At 39.1% G+C, this 18,248-nt stretch overlaps 1 protein-coding gene across 2 annotated transcripts in view; it reads right to left on the bottom strand.

Moving 5' to 3' along the window:
* Positions 1 to 15,816, bottom strand: part of pik3cg (phosphatidylinositol-4,5-bisphosphate 3-kinase, catalytic subunit gamma) — an 85,165-nt gene extending 69,349 nt beyond the window's left edge. Inside the window, exons 1-4 of one of the 2 annotated variants that reach the window (XM_061961327.1) lie at positions 15,665 to 15,816; positions 11,864 to 12,079; positions 11,627 to 11,786; positions 6 to 268 (exon numbers count right to left, since the gene is read on the bottom strand). In XM_061961327.1, the coding sequence (XP_061817311.1) occupies positions 6 to 268; positions 11,627 to 11,786; positions 11,864 to 12,076 (636 nt within the window). In that variant the 5' untranslated portion in view covers positions 12,077 to 12,079; positions 15,665 to 15,816. Of the gene's footprint in view, positions 1 to 5; positions 269 to 11,626; positions 11,799 to 11,863; positions 12,080 to 15,664 lie in introns of both variants that reach the window. The other variant, XM_061961326.1, reaches the window with a different exon arrangement.
* Between the last annotated feature and the right edge of the window lie 2,432 nt (positions 15,817 to 18,248).

The raw sequence follows: 18,248 nt of genomic DNA on the forward strand, positions 1-18,248 counted from the left end.
CTTACCTTCCCTAAAAGGTGCTCGGGCAGCGGCTTGTGTGTCACCCAGGGGTCCATGGAGTACAGCTTGGCATCGCGGTCCATCAGTTGGATGCGCCGCGGCGTCAGCAGCTTCCTGCGGGTGAACTCCAGCTCGTCGTCGTGCACGTTGCTGACGTCGGTGACGTCGTAGCCAATCAGGTAGTTGAGGTAGTGCTGGTACTGAAGCGTCTGGTCTGACGGCTGCGGATGAGGAACCAGCTTGATCCGGCCCACCTCTTTCTTCAACGCTTAAAGAAACAACACAAGTTGATTATCAATTATGAGGGGTGTCAAAAAAAAAAAAAAAAAAAGATTTTCAAGTGAATCACGATTCCTAATTGATTACAAAAAATAAAATGCTGAGCTCTCCAAAAAATTTTTTTTATAAATATCCCGGATTACCCAGAATTCACGGTTTTCCGGGACATTTTGCACATTGAAAATGAATGAGAACATTTTCAAACATGCACAGCTTCCACATTTCTGACCCGATTAGAACAGTTCCACCAGCCACACACTTCACTCGCCCTGGAAAATCAAACCACCATTTTCCAAGTTCAAAAAAATTCCAGAAATTCCCGGATTTCCAAAACCCTATTTTGACCTCTTCCTGGAAAGTTTTCACAGTCCACACCATTCAAGCGTTTTTGACCATTTCAATTCCAAACATTCCTCTTGGTTGGACAACAAATGTTCCTATTTTTTATTGTTTGTACAAATTTTCCCGAAATTCCAAAATATCCATTCTCAATTCAAACTGTTACTACTTCTACATTTTTCAACCGATTCCAGAAATTCCAACACCAACCCATTCATATCGTCTAGGACAATTGTGCTAGTATGAATAATTTAAAAAATTCCCGGTTTTCAAAAAATTCCTAAATTTCCAGGAAATTCCCCTTCAAATTAACGGACACATTCATAGTTCTACGATGCACTAAATTCTCAAAATGTAGCACCATTTTTAAACCCAATTCCAACCATCCACACACACTACTCTTCTGATATATCGAACACAAAACATGTTTTCTCATTCCCAAAATTCCAGATTTTTCTGGAATCTCACAGAATTTTCCCCCAATTGACAATGAATAGGCATTATACAATCTGCTGCATATTCCACATTTCTTATCCAATTAGAACAGTTCCACCAGCCACACACTTCACTCGCCCTGGAAAATCAAACCACCATTTTCCAAGTTCAAAAAAATTCCAGAAATTCCCGGATTTCCAAAACCCTATTTTGACCTCTTCCTGGAAAGTTTTCACAGTCCACACCATTCAAGCGTTTTTGACCATTTCAATTCCAAACATTCCTCTTGGTCGGACAACAAATGTTCCTATTTCTTATGTTTGTACAAATTTTCCCGAAATTCCAAAATATCCATTCTCAATTCAAACTGTTACTACTTCTACATTTTTCAACAGATTCCAAAAATTCCAACACCAACCCATTCATATCGTCTAGGACAATTGTGCTAGTATCAATCATTTCAAAAATTTCCCGTTTTCACAAAATTCCTAAATTTCCAGGAAATTCCCCTTCAAATTAACGGACACATTCATAGTTCTACGATGCACTAAATTCTCAAAATGTAGCACCATTTTTAAACCCAATTCCAACCATCCACACACACTACTCTTCTGATATATCGAACGTAAAACATGTTTTCTCTTTCCCAAAATTCCAGATTTTTCTGGAATCTCACAGAATTTTCCCCCAATTGACAATGAATGGGCATTATACAATCTGCTGCATATTCCACATTTCTTATCCAATTAGAACAGTTCCACCAGCCACACACTTCACTCGTCCTGGAAAATCAAACCACCATTTTCCAAGTTCAAAAAAATTCCAGAAATTCCCGGATTTCCAAAACCCTATTTTGACCTCTTCCTGGAAAGTTTTCACAGTCCACACCATTCAAGCGTTTTTGACCATTTCAATTCCAAACATTCCTCTTGGTCGGACAACAAATGTTCCTATTTCTTATGTTTGTACAAATTTTCCCGAAATTCCAAAATATCCATTCTCAATTCAAACTGTTACTACATCAACATTTTTCAACCGATTCCAAAAATTCCTACACCAACCCATTCATTTCGTCAAGGACAATTGTGCTACTATTAATCATTTCAAAAATTCCCCGTTTTCACAAAATTCCTAAATTTCCAGGAAATTCCCCTTCAAATTAATGGACACATTCATAGTTCTACGATGCACTAAATTCTCAAAATGTAGCACCATTTTGAAACCCAATTCCAACCATCCACACACACTACTCTTCTGATATATCGAACACAAAACATGTTTTCTCATTCCCAAAATTCCAGATTTTTCTGGAATCTCACAGAATTTTCCCCCAATTGACAATGAATGGGCATTATACAATCTGCTGCATATTCCACATTTCTTATCCAATGTGAACAGTTCCACCAGCCACACACTTCACTCGCCCTGGAAAATCAAACTACCATTTTCCAAGTTCAAAAAAATTCCAGAAATTCCCGGATTTCCAAAGCCCTATTTTTACCTCTTCCTGGAAAGTTTTCACAGTCCACAACGTTCAAGCGTTTTTGACCATTTCACTTTCCAAACATTCCTCTTGGTTGGACAACAAATGTTCCTATTTTTTATTGTTTGTACAAATTTTCCCGAAATTCCAAAATATCCATTCTCAATTCAAACTGTTACTACTTCTACATTTTTCAACCGATTCCAGAAATTCCAACACCAACCCATTCATATCGTCTAGGACAATTGTGCTAGTATGAATAATTTAAAAAAATTCCCGGTTTTCAAAAAATTCCTAAATTTCCAGGAAATTCCCCTTCAAATTAACGGACACATTCATAGTTCTACGATGCATTAAATTCTCAAAATGCAGCACCATTTTTAAACCCAATTCCAACCATCCACACACACTACTCTTCTGATATATCGAACGCAAAACATGTTTTCTCTTTCCCAAAATTCCAGATTTTTCCGGAATTTCACGGAATTTTCCCCTAATTGACACTGAATAGGCATTATACAATCTGCTGCATATTCCACATTTCTTATCCAATTAGAACAGTTCCACCAGCCACACACTTCACTCGTCCTGGAATATCAAACCACCATTTTCCAAGTTCAAAAAAATTCCAGAAATTCCCGGATTTCCAAAGCCCTATTTTTACCTCTTCCTGGAAAGTTTTCACAGTCCACACCATTCAAGCGTTTTTGACCATTTCAATTCCAAACATTCCTCTTGGTCGGACAACAAATGTTCCTATTTTTTATGTTTGTACAAATTTTCCCGAAATTCCAAAATATCCATTCTCAATTCAAACTGTTACTACTTCTAAATTTTTCAACCGATTCCAGAAATTCCAACACCAACCCATTCATATCGTCTAGGACAATTGTGCTAGTATCAATCATTTCAAAAATTCCCCGTTTTCACAAAATTCCTAAATTTCCAGGAAATTCCCCTTCAAATTAATGGACACATTCATAGTTCTACGATGCACTAAATTCTCAAAATGTAGCACCATTTTTAAACCCAATTCCAACCATCCACACACACTACTCTTCTGATATATCAAACGTAAAACATGTTTTCTCTTTCCCAAAATTCCAGATTTTTCTGGAATCTCACAGAATTTTCCCCCAATTGACAATGAATGGGCATTATACAATCTGCTGCATATTCCACATTTCTTATCCAATGTGAACAGTTCCACCAGCCACACACTTCACTCGCCCTGGAAAATCAAACCACCATTTTCCAAGTTCAAAAAAATTCCAGAAATTCCCGGATTTCCAAAACCCTATTTTGACCTCTTCCTGGAAAGTTTTCACAGTCCACAACGTTCAAGCGTTTTTGACCATTTCACTTTCCAAACATTCCTCTTGGTTGGACAACAAATGTTCCTATTTTTTATTGTTTGTACAAATTTTCCCGAAATTCCAAAATATCCATTCTCAATTCAAACTGTTACTACTTCTACATTTTTCAACCGATTCCAGAAATTCCAACACCAACCCATTCATATCGTCTAGGACAATTGTGCTAGTATCAATAATTAAAAACATTCCCGGTTTTCAAAAAATTCCTAAATTTCCAGGAAATTCCCCTTCAAATTAACGGACACATTCATAGTTCTACGATGCACTAAATTCTCAAAATGTAGCACAATTTTGAAACCCAATTCCAACCATCCACACACACTACTCTTCTGATATATCGAACGCAAAACATGTTTTCTCTTTCCCAAAATTCCAGATTTTTCCGGAATTTCACGGAATTTTCCCCTAATTGACACTGAATAGGCATTATACAATCTGCTGCATATTCCACATTTCTTATCCAATTTGAACAGTTCCACTATCCACAGACTCAACTCGCCCTGGAAAATCAAACTACCATTTTCCAAGTTAAAAAAAATTCTGGAAATTCCCGGATTTTCAAACCCCTATTTTTACCTCTCCCTGGAAAGTTTTCACAGTCCACACCGTTGAAGCGTTTTTGATCATTTCAATTCCAAACATTCCTCTTGGTCGGACAACAAATATTCCTTTTTTTTTTTGTTTGTACAAATTTTCCCGAAATTCCAGGAATTCTAAAATATCCATTCTCAATTCAAACTGTTACTACATCAACAATTTTCAACCGATTCCAAAAAGTCCAACACCAACCCATTCATATCGTCTAGGACAATTGTGCTAGTATCAATCATTTCAAAAATTCCCCGTTTTCACAAAATTCCTAAATTTCCAGGAAATTCCCCTTCAAATTAACGGACACATTCATAGTTCTACGATGCATTAAATTCTCAAAATGCAGCACCATTTTTAAACCCAATTCCAACCATCCACACACACTACTCTTCTGATATATCGAACGCAAAACATATTTTCTCTTTCCCAAAATTCCAGATTTTTCCGGAATTTCACGGAATTTTCCCCTAATTGACACTGAATAGGCATTATACAATCTGCTGCATATTCCACATTTCTTATCCAATTTGAACAGTTCCACTATCCACAGACTCAACTCGCCCTGGAAAATCAAACTACCATTTTCCAAGTTAAAAAAAATTCCGGAAATTCCCGGATTTTCAAACCCCTATTTTTACCTCTCCCTAGAAAGTTTTCACAGTCCACACCGTTGAAGCGTTTTTGATAATTTCAATTCCAAACATTCCTCTTGGTCGGACAACAAATATTCCTATTTTTTTTTGTTTGTACAAATTTTCCCGAAATTCCAGGAATTCTAAAATATCCATTCTCAATTCAAACTGTTACTACATCAACAATTTTCAACCGATTCCAAAAATTCCAACACCAACCCATTCATATCGTCTAGGACAATTGTGCTAGTATCAATCATTTCAAAAATGTCCCGTTTTCACAAAATTCCTAAATTTCCAGGAAATTCCCCTTCAAATTAATGGACATATTCATAGTTCTACGATGCACTAAATTCTCAAAAGGTAGCACCATTTTTAAACCCAATTCCAACCATCCACACACACTACACTTCCGATATATCGAACACAAAACATGTTTTCTCTTTCCCCAAATTCCAGATTTTTCCGGAATTTCACGGAATTTTCCCCCAATTGACACTGAATGGGCATTATACAATCTGCTGCATATTCCACATTTCTTATCCAATTTGAACAGTTCCACTATCCACAAACTCTACTCGCCCTGGAAAATCAAACTACCATTTTCCAAGTTCAAAGAAATTCCAAAAATTCCCGGATTTTCAAAGGCCTATTTTTACCTCTTCCTGGAAAGTTTTCACAGTCTACACCGTTCAAGCGTTTTTGACCATTTCACCTTCCAAACATTCCTCTAGGTGGGACAACAAATGTTCCTATCTTTTTTTGTTTGTACAAATTTTCCCGAAGTTCCAGGAATTCCAAAATATCCATTCTCAATTCAAACTGTTACTACATCAACATTTTTCAACCGATTCCAAAAATTCCAACACCAACCCACTCATATCGTCGAGGACAATTAGTAGTTATTGATACAACTAGTATCAATAATTTAAAAAATTCCCGGTTTTCAAAAAATTCCAACATTTCCAGGAAATTCCCCTTCAAATTAATGGACATATTCATAGTTCTACGGTGCATTAAATTCTCAAAATGTACCACCTTTTTTTAAACCCACTTCTAACCGTCCACAAACACTACTCTTCCGATATATCAAACGCAAAACATGTTTTCTCTTTCAGCAAATTCACGATTTTCCCGGAATTTCATGAAAACTTCCCTCAATTGACAATGAATGGGCATCATACAATCTGCTGCATATTCCACATTTCTTATCCAACTTGAAGCGTTCCACCATCCACACACTCCACTCGCCCCGGACATTCAAGTCAGCATGTTTCCCGGTTCGGAAAATTCCCTAATTACCCGGAATTGCCAGGATTTACCCCCATTGAAAATGAATAGGCAATTAATACACAAAACTCTCCATATCCCACATTTCTCCACCGATTCCAACCGTTCCAACATCCACACACTCCACTCACACTGTTGGTGTTAACACACTTTCTGTGTCTTTTTACGCACTGAAATCAGAAAGGACGCATTTCCGGAAGGCCGCCAGTTTTTGTTTTTTTCACTGACCCTGCCTTCCCCAGGTCAAAACTCCGGTTTACTTGTTTTTGTATCCATCATCGCTTTCCGCCGGTGTTTTGCTTTGTTTATATTTGCAGAGTCAAACTTCCGTCCCGGTTTATTGCGTTTTTATTGGTCGACTTTTAAAGTAATGAACTTTCCGGTACAATTTCTTACATTTTGATTCGCCGAAAGTTTTATCAATTACAAATACTGCATTTGCGGTATTTGGACTCCCGCGTGTTATTGTTTTGGTCAAGGCCAGCAATAAAGCCAAGAAGCAAAGCTTCAATAAAAAGTGTCTTCAGGAGCCACTTTTCAGCAAATGTCTGACTTATGAAGATGAAAGATGTTTTGCACGCCATGTAAACGGGCTAAGAAAAAGAAGACCTTTAAGACCAGGTGCACTGACTTTCAAAGATCCATCCTCACCAGGCACCAAGAAACACCCTCCCATTTGGCTCCTACAGTTCCGCTCTTTGGTCGGAATGACCATTTGTTCCAAGTCTTTATTGATGTTTTCCACAAAGAACATCCACCATGCGAGCGCTCCCTCTCCTAACTCGCCCACTCACTTACACACCTCACTCACCCCACATACCGCCATTCTTAAAGGGGAACACACAGCTTATGGCCATCACCAAGCCAGAGATGAAAAGCTAGAGTGCCACTCTATTAAATGACATTGAAAGTAACTTGCCAAATTCTAAGTTTGTTGGCATTATTTGCCATGAAAGTGTAGTTTTAAAAGACTGATGATCAACATACAGGTGAGAATAATCAATGACATTTGTCATATGTATGTATGCTCTGGCACACCTTTATCATCATTTCATCACCCAAGCAAAACACTTTTATACTGAAATAAATACACCTACAACTTATTCAATACAAATATAGACAAAAATACCGGCAGTGGTAAAGTTTAGACCCATGAAGGAAAGAAGAAAGCGAATTAATTTTTATAACTGAATACATTTACCGTATTTTTCGGATTATAAGTCGCAGTTTTTTTTCATTTGTTCAAATGTATTAATTTAGCACTGCATATTTAATTTACCGCACGTGGGTCTTGAGTTTCCAAACAACAAATAATATTTTCATATGCAGAATTTTTACACACTGAAATGTAAAACACTGCATTTTAACTAACTAAATTTTTTAAACGCACAAATTTTGCTCCCAATTAATATGACTTGATGGGGTCCCTTTTGAAAATTCCTAGCGCCAACACTGACTCACCTTGGACATTAAAGCATTTCAGTTCCAATCACGCGTGTCGGCTGTTGGGCGGCTGGCCCACATAGGGCGTTCACACGTAACTCCTACCAGAATTTAAAAATTCTAGTTTTTATTTGACTTTATTAAATGTATTTGACTTTATTAAATGTTTGGGTAAAGTTTTAGTTTGTGTGGTGTTCGGGTCTGTGGGACCCGTTTTCATTGTTTATTAAAAGAAAAATCCATCCATCCATCCATTTTTTACCGCTTATTCCCTTCAAATGATACAATTAGTTAATTTTTCAAACTGAGACTCAATGACTTTGGCTCATTTTCTGTGAAGAACATATATCAAAATACATATTTAATGACCACACACACCATACACCCCGCCTACACATTTCTATTACATATAAGCATACTTGCCAACCTTGAGACCTCCAATTTCGGGAGCTGGGTGCGGGGGGCGTGGTTGGGGCAGGGGCGTGGTTGGGGCCGTGGTTAAGAGGGGAGGAGTATATTTACAGCTAGAATTCACCAAGTCAAGTATTTCATATATATATATATATATATATATATATATATATATATATATATATATTAATATTAATATATATATATATATATATATATATTAATATTAATATATATATATATATATATATATATATATATATATATATATATATATATATATATATATATATATATATATATATCCCCGCGACCCCGAAGGGAATAAGCGGTAGTAAATGGATGGATGGATGGATATATAGATATATATATATACACAGGTAAAAGCCAGTAAATTAGAATATTTTGAAAAACTTGATTTATTTCAGTAATTGCATTCAAAAGGTGTAACTTGTACATTATATTTATTCATTGCACACAGACTGATGCATTCAAATGTTTATTTCATTTAATTTTGATGATTTGAAGTGGCAACAAATGAAAATCCAAAATTCCGTGTGTCACAAAATTAGAATATTACTTAAGGCTAATACAAAAAAGGGATTTTTAGAAATGTTGGCCAACTGAAAAGTATGAAAATGAAAAATATGAGCATGTACAATACTCAATACTTGGTTGGAGCTCCTTTTGCCTCAATTACTGCGTTAATGCGGCGTGGCATGGAGTCGATGAGTTTCTGGCACTGCTCAGGTGTTATGAGAGCCCAGGTTGCTCTGATAGTGGCCTTCAACTCTTCTGCGTTTTTGGGTCTGGCATTCTGCATCTTCCTTTTCACAATACCCCACAGATTTTCTATGGGGCTAAGGTCAGGGGAGTTGGCAAGCCAATTTAGAACAGAAATACCATGGTCCGTAAACCAGGCACAGGTAGATTTTGCGCTGTGTGCAGGCGCCAAGTCCTGTTGGAACTTGAAATCTCCATCTCCATAGAGCAGGTCAGCAGCAGGAAGCATGAAGTGCTCTAAAACTTGCTGTAGACGGCTGCGTTGACCCTGGATCTCAGGAAACAGAGTGGACCGACACCAGCAGATGACATGGCACCCCAAACCATCACTGATGGTGGAAACTTTACACTAGACTTCAGGCAACGTGGATCTTGTGCCTCTCCTGTCTTCCTCCAGACTCTGGGACCTCTATTTCCAAAGGAAATGCAAAATTTGCATGGTTGGGTGATGGTTTGGGGTGCCATGTCATCTGCTGGTGTCGGTCCACTCTGTTTCCTGAGATCCAGGGTCAACGCAGCCGCCTACCAGCAAGTTTTAGAGCACTTCATGCTTCCTGCTGCTGACCTGCTCTATGGAGATGGAGATTTCAAGTTCCAACAGGACTTGGCGCCTGCACACAGCGCAAAATCTACCCGTGCCTGGTTTACGGACCATGGTATTTCTGTTCTAAATTGGCCCGCCAACTCCCCTGACCTTAGCCCCATAGAAAATCTGTGGGGTATTGTGAAAAGGAAGATGCAGAATGCCAGACCCAAAAACGCAGAAGAGTTGAAGGCCACTATCAGAGCAACCTGGGCTCTCATAACACCTGAGCAGTGCCAGAAACTCATCGACTTCATGCCACGCCGCATTAACGCAGTAATTGAGGCAAAAGGAGCTCCAACCAAGTATTGAGTATTGTACATGCTCATATTTTTCATTTTCATACTTTTCAGTTGACCAACATTTCTAAAAATCCCTTTTTTGAATTAGCCTTAAGTAATATTCTAATTTTGTGACACACGGAATTTTGGATTTTCATTTGTTGCCACTTCAAATCATCAAAATTAAATGAAATAAACATTTGAATGCATCAGTCTGTGTGCAATGAATAAATATAATGTACAAGTTACACCTTTTGAATGCAATTACTGAAATAAATCAAGTTTTTCAAAATATTCTAATTTACTGGCTTTTACCTGTATATATAAGAAATAATTGACTTTCAGTGAATTCTAGCTATATATATATATATATATATATATATATATATATATATATATACACACATATACATATACATATATATATATATATATATATATATAAATAAAAGAAATACTTGAATTTCAGTGTTCATTTATTTACACATATACACACACACATAACACTCATCTACTCATTGTTGAGTTAAGGGTTGAATTGTCCATCCTTGTTCTATTCTCTGTCACTATCTTTCTAACCATGCTGAACACCCTCTCTGATTATGCATTGCTGTGTGGCACGCACAAAAGTGCTTTCATCAAATGCACTAGATGGCAGTATTGTCCTGTTTAAGAGTGTCACAACATTGCTGTTTACGGCAGACGGACTGCTTTACTGTAGACGTTCTTTATATTGTGGGAAAGCGGACTCAGGTCCGCATGGAGCTGGAGGGGGCGTGGCCTCCAGCTCCGCCTGAATTTCGGGAGATTTTCGGGAGAAAATGTGTCCCAGGAGGTTTTCGGGAGAGGTGCTGAATTTCGGGAGTCTCCCGGAAAATCCGGGAGGGTTGGCACGTATGCATATAAGATGTCCGGGTCCACTGGACCCGGGGCTAATAGAAGTGTGGAAATTGTTCTGTGTACCACACACACACACACACACACACACACACACACACACACACACACACACACACACACACACACACAGCAGGCCTAGACAGGAGGAGGACAGAGTGTAGGTACACAGAACATCAGAGGGTCAAATGTGCGAGAAAATGAGAGCAGACAGTGTTGACAAACAATGTTGCAACCTTGTGTGGGAACCGCAGGTGCAGAAACACAAAAGAAGAATCCCTGTGGGATGCAGAAACTGGCAGAGAAATTTTTTGTGCAACATTCATATTGTTGTTACTCAGCCAGCGTTTGTGGGTCTGATGGACCCGTTGCATTTTGTGGCTTTTAATGCCTCACAATCAAACACTTTTATGTTAAAATACTGAACAGATGTTTATTGGGATAATTTAAACATATGTTCAGTATTTAAACATAAAAGTGTTTGATTGTGAGGCATTAAAAGCCACAAATTGCAAGGGGTCCATCAGACCCACAAACGCTGGCTGAGGAACAACAATATGAACATTACACAAGGGTTAAAGACACCAGTTTTATTTTAAGTAATATCGTAGTTGATCCGAGCTGTTGATCTATTTTTATGGAGGAATGTAGTTAGTCATAGAACTGGCACCCACAGTTATTCAAAAGTATGGATTTGGAATCTTTACCCCAAGAATGCAATTGAATGGTGCGCTGCTCAAAGACTCCTCGCCCGAGTTATCGTGCAGCAAAAAGCGTAGACAGAATGTTGTGGTGGTGCCAACCTTTCCAGTAGCGGATGCAGTCCAGTGTCTGGAAGACTTGGTGCTTGTCGTAGATCTCACACATGTTGCCTTTCTTCTGGTAGAGCAGGATGCAGTGGTCCGGAGAAAAGCGCTGGTAGAATTCCGGACAGAGATTGGACGTCACCGCCTTCAGCCACACCTGAGCTTTCACCTGAGGAGCGGAGAATTGTTTAAAGCCGCCCTGAGTGACAGTGAGTCCACCACACGTCCAGCGACCTGTTCCACCGTCCAGTTGCCCGCCACCTCCAGTTGCAGAGAGTCAGGGCCGGCCCCACCCCTTGCCGTAGTGGGAAGTACGAACTCCACGGTGATGTGATCCATGGAGCTGCAGGCGGACGCCATGATGGCCTTCTTCCTTCTCCGCCGACGGGTGTCTTCTCGCAACACGACTCGCTCTTCGTCGCTCGCCTCTAACGGCCGCTCGTCCATCACCTGGCATGACGACACGTTTGCGCCATTTTATTTTACACCGTGGTCAAGTCATGTCTTCAAATGTGAATTTTTAAAAAAAAAAATTTTAAAAGGCAAAAAGTAGAGATGGACCGATATTTGGCATTTTGACGTATATCTGTCTTTTTAAAAAAAAAATTTAACAACTACAACAGAGCTGGGCAGCACGGTGGAATGGGGTTAGTGCGTCTGCCTCACAATACAAAGGTCCTGGGTTCAATCCTGGGCTGGGGATCTTTCTGTGTGGAGTGTGCATGTTCTTCCCCTGACTGCGTGGGTTCTACTCCGGCTTCCTCCCACCTCCAAAGACATGCACCTGGGGATAGGCCCCTCCCACCTCCAAATCATGCACCTGGGGATAGGCCCCTCCCACCTCCAAAGACATGCACCTGGGGATAGGTTGATTGGCAACACTAAATGGTCCCTAGTAGAGATGCGCGGTTTGCGGACACAACCGCGGAGTCCGCGGATTATCCGCGGATCGGGCGGATGAAATTAAAAACAATAAGATTTTATCCGCTCGCGGGTCGGGTCGGGCGGATTAATTAGATATTTTTTTTATTTTTTTTGCGGGTGGCAGTTAAACCAATTCGGAAATATATATACATAGTTAAATGTTGTTACCCACATACGAAAAACGAGCAGGCACCTGCTGCATATGCCACAACAGAAGAAAAAAAAAGAAAAGAGATGGACACTTTTACGGAGCGGAGAAGGGACGCCTCGCCGGGGTCCGCGACCGAGGCCCCTTCCCCCGAGAGGGCCCCACCGGGAGCCGTAGCTGAGGCGATCCGCGAGAAGGGCCCGACGCACGTCCAGGGTCACTACCGCGCCCACCGCACCGACACCCCGCCTCGTCCGCTTTCGCAGTGCGCTCACGAAAGGGGTGGGGCTCACCCTGGTTGATATAGAGAGCAGGACGGTGGCCATGGAATTTCATTTAAGGTTTGTGATAAACCATCAAACTCATTCGTTAAAAGGACTCTATAGTAATATAAAGCAAATTTTTCTGGACATTATCATGCAAGAAAAGTTTATTTTTGGGATCGCGATCACCGCGTAATGATTTTTAAAGGTTGCATTACATTATTAACTGTCCCATGTGATCAGCCAGTGCGATTGGAAGTCCATGCTCAATTATTGCCTCCGTAAATAAAACTTCGGCATTTATCACATCCAAAGAATCTGTTTGGGCGACGAAAAACGTTGAAAGTTTTCCACTTGTATCGCTAGCAACGGCATTAGACTTGTGTTTTTTTGTCCCAACGTGGTCTTTTACATCGCTAATTCCTCCGTGTCCGATCGAAAAATCTTGTCTGCACAAGGTGCAATTCGCGTAGTTTTCACCCTTTTTTTTTTTTTTTTTATTAATATTAGATATATAACAACGGGCGGATGGCGGGCGGGTGCAGTTCTGATCAAACGTTACATCGGGTGGATGGCGGATGGTTGACGACTTTCTGACGCGGTTGCGGATGAAATAAATTGCCTATCCGCGCATCTCTAGTCCCTAGTGTGTGAATGTTGTTTATCTGTGTTGGCCCTGTGATGAAGTGGCAACTTGTCCGGAGTGAACCCCGCCTTCCGCCCGAATGCAGCTGAGATAGGCTCCAGCACCCCCCGCGACCTCGAAAGGAACAAGCGGTAGGAAATGGATGGATGGCTACAACAGAGCTACTTAGCAGATACGACATACGCACATACGACACCAATATTTAGTATTTAAAAAAATAATAATTAGTGAAGTAGATAAATAACCACAGCCCTGTTGCCCTGCATGAGTAAAGTTCTTTTTGCTGGAGCCTAATTTTCAATCAAGAATAAAAATGACTCCTATTGTCCATTATTTCTATCATTTGAAATGCAAATGTCAACGCTCTTAGACACACTTAATAAAGATGTTTTTTTTTGCTACTAAATAACCACAACATTAGCGCCGCATAAAACATCATGTTGCTACTGGTTCCATGTTTCCTAAAAAACAACTTAAAGCCTTACTGACATATACTATTCATGTTGAAACAACTTTTACTGCAAATGAATATGACTTATCGGCCTTGAAAAAACCCATATGGGTCTAACCCTTGCAAGAAGTCTTGCGAAAGAGCAACATTAAATATATGAAAAATTGAGCGCGCTCCACCCAAACAAGGCCACCGGCCTTGACAATATCCCCTCCAGATTCCTCAGGGACTCTGCCACCACCATTGCCCCAATCATCACGCACATAATAAACCTCTCAATTACACAAGGCCAAATACCAAAATATTTCAAGATAGCAAGAGTAACAGGTGTAAAAGAAAGGGCATCTCTATCCTCCTTCAAAACTGCACTAAAAGAACACCTCCAGGAAACTTCAACCCTAAACTAACACCGTCCCCCCTCCACATGCCACCTCCCCGGATTGTAAATAATCAAATGTAAATAATAAAATGTAGATACTTATTCTTATGCTTTCTGATCTCTCTCTCTATGTCCACTACTTGCTGTACATATCCTACCAAGTCAGACCTACACGGTTTCAATGTCCATTTCTCTGATGATGCAATTGTTGATGACTGAAGTGTTGATATCAACCAAATATAACCCCCCCGCCCCCCCACCCTATATCCCACACCCCGGATTGTAAATAATGTAAATAATTCAATGTATATACTCTGATGATTATCTTGTGTGATGACTGTATTATGATGATAGTATATATTTGTACCATGAATTGATTAACGTGGACCCCGACTTAAACAAGTTGAAAAACTTATTGGGGAGTTACCATTTAGTGGTCAATTGTACGGAATATGTACTTCACTGTGCAATCTACTAATAAAAGTTTCAATCAATCAATAAAAACATTATGTTGCTACTGGTTCCATGTTTCCTAAAAAACAACTTAAAGCCTTACTGACATATACTATTCATGTTGAAACAACTTTTACCCCTAGAGGGCGGGGGGGTTACCCACATATGCGGTCCTCTCCAAGGTTTCTCATAGTCATTCACATCGACGTCCCACTGGGGTGAGTTTTTCCTTGCCCTTATGTGGGCTCTGTACCGAGGATGTCGTTGTGGCTTGTGCAGCCCTTTGAGACACTTGTGATTTAGGGCTATATAAATAAACATTGATTGATTGATACTGCAAATGAATATGACTTATCGGCCTTGAAAACCCCATATCGGTCTAAACCTCGCAAGGAGTCTTGCGAAAGAGCAACATTAAATATATCAATGTATTATTATGACATTGAACAACACCACACACAAACACCACAAACTTGACCAACAAGTCTTATTTTGAACCAACCGGATGTTTCCCCGCCTCATGTTATTACTGAATGAAGTTTGAAGAAAACAGGAAGCAAAAGTCGACACAGTATGAATTCAAAAGTGCACACAATGACACAACCTGCACTTTACAAAATAGACTATATAGACTAATAGTAGACATATATGTTGTTTTATCGAACTATGACACCAAATGAGAGTTATTGTCAAAACTTTGGCGGAAGTGCCACTCAAGGCTGAATTATAACGGTAAGAATTGCCACTAATATCCAACATAAAGTAACTCACCAAAAGACGCAGACGGCGGTGACGCCCGCCAACGAAAGGTTCGTCATTGAAGCACGACTAATAAGCAGCATAAAGTGTGAAAATATACAAATGAGTTATAAATAAGGCGAAAGAGCTGCTGCCTCCTTGTCAAGGAGTCAAGCTGATGTGGTTTGTGTGCTAACAGGAAGCAATATCCGTCTGTTCCTTCAAAATAAAGTGCCGTGCAGGAAATTAGCATGACGCGCAGTAAGATCTGCTTTGGGATTTTATTAATAACACCACACTATTTAAAGCGCCAATGCAGATTAAAATAATGTTGAAATAAAATAACAAATATCGTGTTTCCTCCTAAAATCTATTCAGTGTTGATTTTAATATGACACATAAGAGAGTGCGGTCTGCATGAACCAACCAATGAGAATTGGACTCGCTGTTGATTGACGGCATGATGGACCAATAGGATCTTGTTTATAGCAGCCTCCTTTCCACCGTTTAGGTGAGTTGGGGAAAGTTCATTTAAGACTTTTCGGGCTTTTTAAAGCGTGGAATTGGACACACGACCGCACCGATGTAAGGAATAAGCCACAAAGTTGCACAATACGAGACTTTGCTGAAATGACGACGTCTGTTGTTATCACAAATACGAGCTGCGCCGTCGCCCTCATTGGTGACGTTAGTTGTTGTTAGCTGCCTTTTTAACCTCCTCAAAACACCACACTCGTTACTTTTATTATATTTAATCATATTTTCTCAACTCAACTCGTCGTTTAAAAAAATAAATAAATAACTATAACCGAATTATTTCGTTTCCGTCGACGGAATTCCCTCCTTTTAATGCATACTTGCCAACCCTCCCGAATTTTCCGGGAGACTCCCGAAATTCAGCGCCTCACCCGAAAACCTCCCGCGACAAATATTCTCCCGATTTTCGGCCGGAGCTGGAGGCCACGCCCCCTCCAGCTCCATGCGGACCTGAGTGAGGACAGCCTTTTTTTTATGACAGGAGGACAACATGGTGACAAGAACTAAATCATCCAGACTAGAGATAAATTCTATGATTATGTTTATCTTACCTAAAAATAAACATATTTATTAATTACAAAAATAAATAAATACATTTTTACTATATTTTGCTAAAAACATCAAAATTAATTGTGTTTTTATTTGTATTTTTTCTGACTCCTTATTACATCCAGCTATAGAATCATACATTAAAATAAACATATATGAAATAATTAATTTTAAATGATCATAATAATTCATTTATAATGACCATATTTAATTATTAAAATAATTGCTTCTTTATCAACAACTTTAGCATTTTATTCATTACATTTTGAAGCTCTCAGAAGCCAAGTTATGTTATATCTTTAAGATTTATTTATGCAAGTTTAAAGTATCAATTATCTAAACACAGTTTTGTTTGCATATTTTCAGGATGTAGATATATATATATATATATATATATGTATATATATATATATATTTTATATATATATATATATATATATATATGGGTATGTATGTATGTATGTATATATATATATATGTCTTAATAAGGTTATCAAAAAAATAGTGCTCGATACCGTAGTAGAGCGCAATATATGTATGTGTGGGAAAAAAATCACAAGACTATTTCATCTCTACAGGCCTGTTTCATGAGGGGGGGGGGGGTACCCTCAATCATCAGGAGATTTTAATGGGAGCATTCGCATACCATGGTTTATATAGGGCACAGAGTGGGTGGGTACAGGCTGGCTTAGGGGCGTGGTGATTGGCTCATGTGTTACCTAGGAGGTGTTTCCGTCTATGGCGGCATGCTGTTACAATTTCGCTGCGCTTGTTGAGGGATGACAGGTCTGGACGGTAAATAATAAACAGTTTCTCTTTCAAGCATAGGTTGCATCTTTTATTACCACTATTGTAAGGTGTGCTGGATGCAAGAATTTGCCATGTTATTGAATATTCAACATTATTGTCTTTGAGGTCCCAAATGTGTTTGCTGAGTTCTGTGGTATTTCGCAGGTTTTTGTTCCTGAAAGAAGCCTTGTGATTGTTCCATCTGGTTTTGAATTCTCCCTCGGTTAATCCTACATATGTGTCGGATGTGTTAATGTCCTTGCGTATTACCTTAGATTGGTAGACAACTGATGTTTGTAAGCACCCCCCGTTGAGAGGGCAATCAGGTTTCTTTCGACAGTTACATCCTTTGTTGGTTTTGGAGTCGCTCTGTCTGGGGGCCGACGGCTCATTTGCAATTGTTTTGTTGTGGTTTGAGATGATTTGTCGTATATTGTTCATGCAGCTGTAGCTCAATTTAATGTTGTTCTTGTTGAATACTTTTCTTAGGGAGACAGCACCCTAAGAAAAGTATTCAACAAGAACAACATTAAATTGAGCTACAGCTGCATGAACAATATACGACAAATCATCTCAAACCACAACAAAACAATTGCAAATTTTCTTAGGGAGACAGCACCCTAAGAAGTTTCACGAATAATATAATCATTATAATTTATAATAGCCTTATTTTGTTATTAAACAAATCCCTATTTAATTATTCCATTGTTTACGTACAAATTGATGTTTTTTTTTGATTGAT

Source organism: Nerophis lumbriciformis, linkage group LG05, assembly GCF_033978685.3.
Source record: "Nerophis lumbriciformis linkage group LG05, RoL_Nlum_v2.1, whole genome shotgun sequence".
Lineage (NCBI taxonomy): Eukaryota > Metazoa > Chordata > Actinopteri > Syngnathiformes > Syngnathidae > Nerophis > Nerophis lumbriciformis.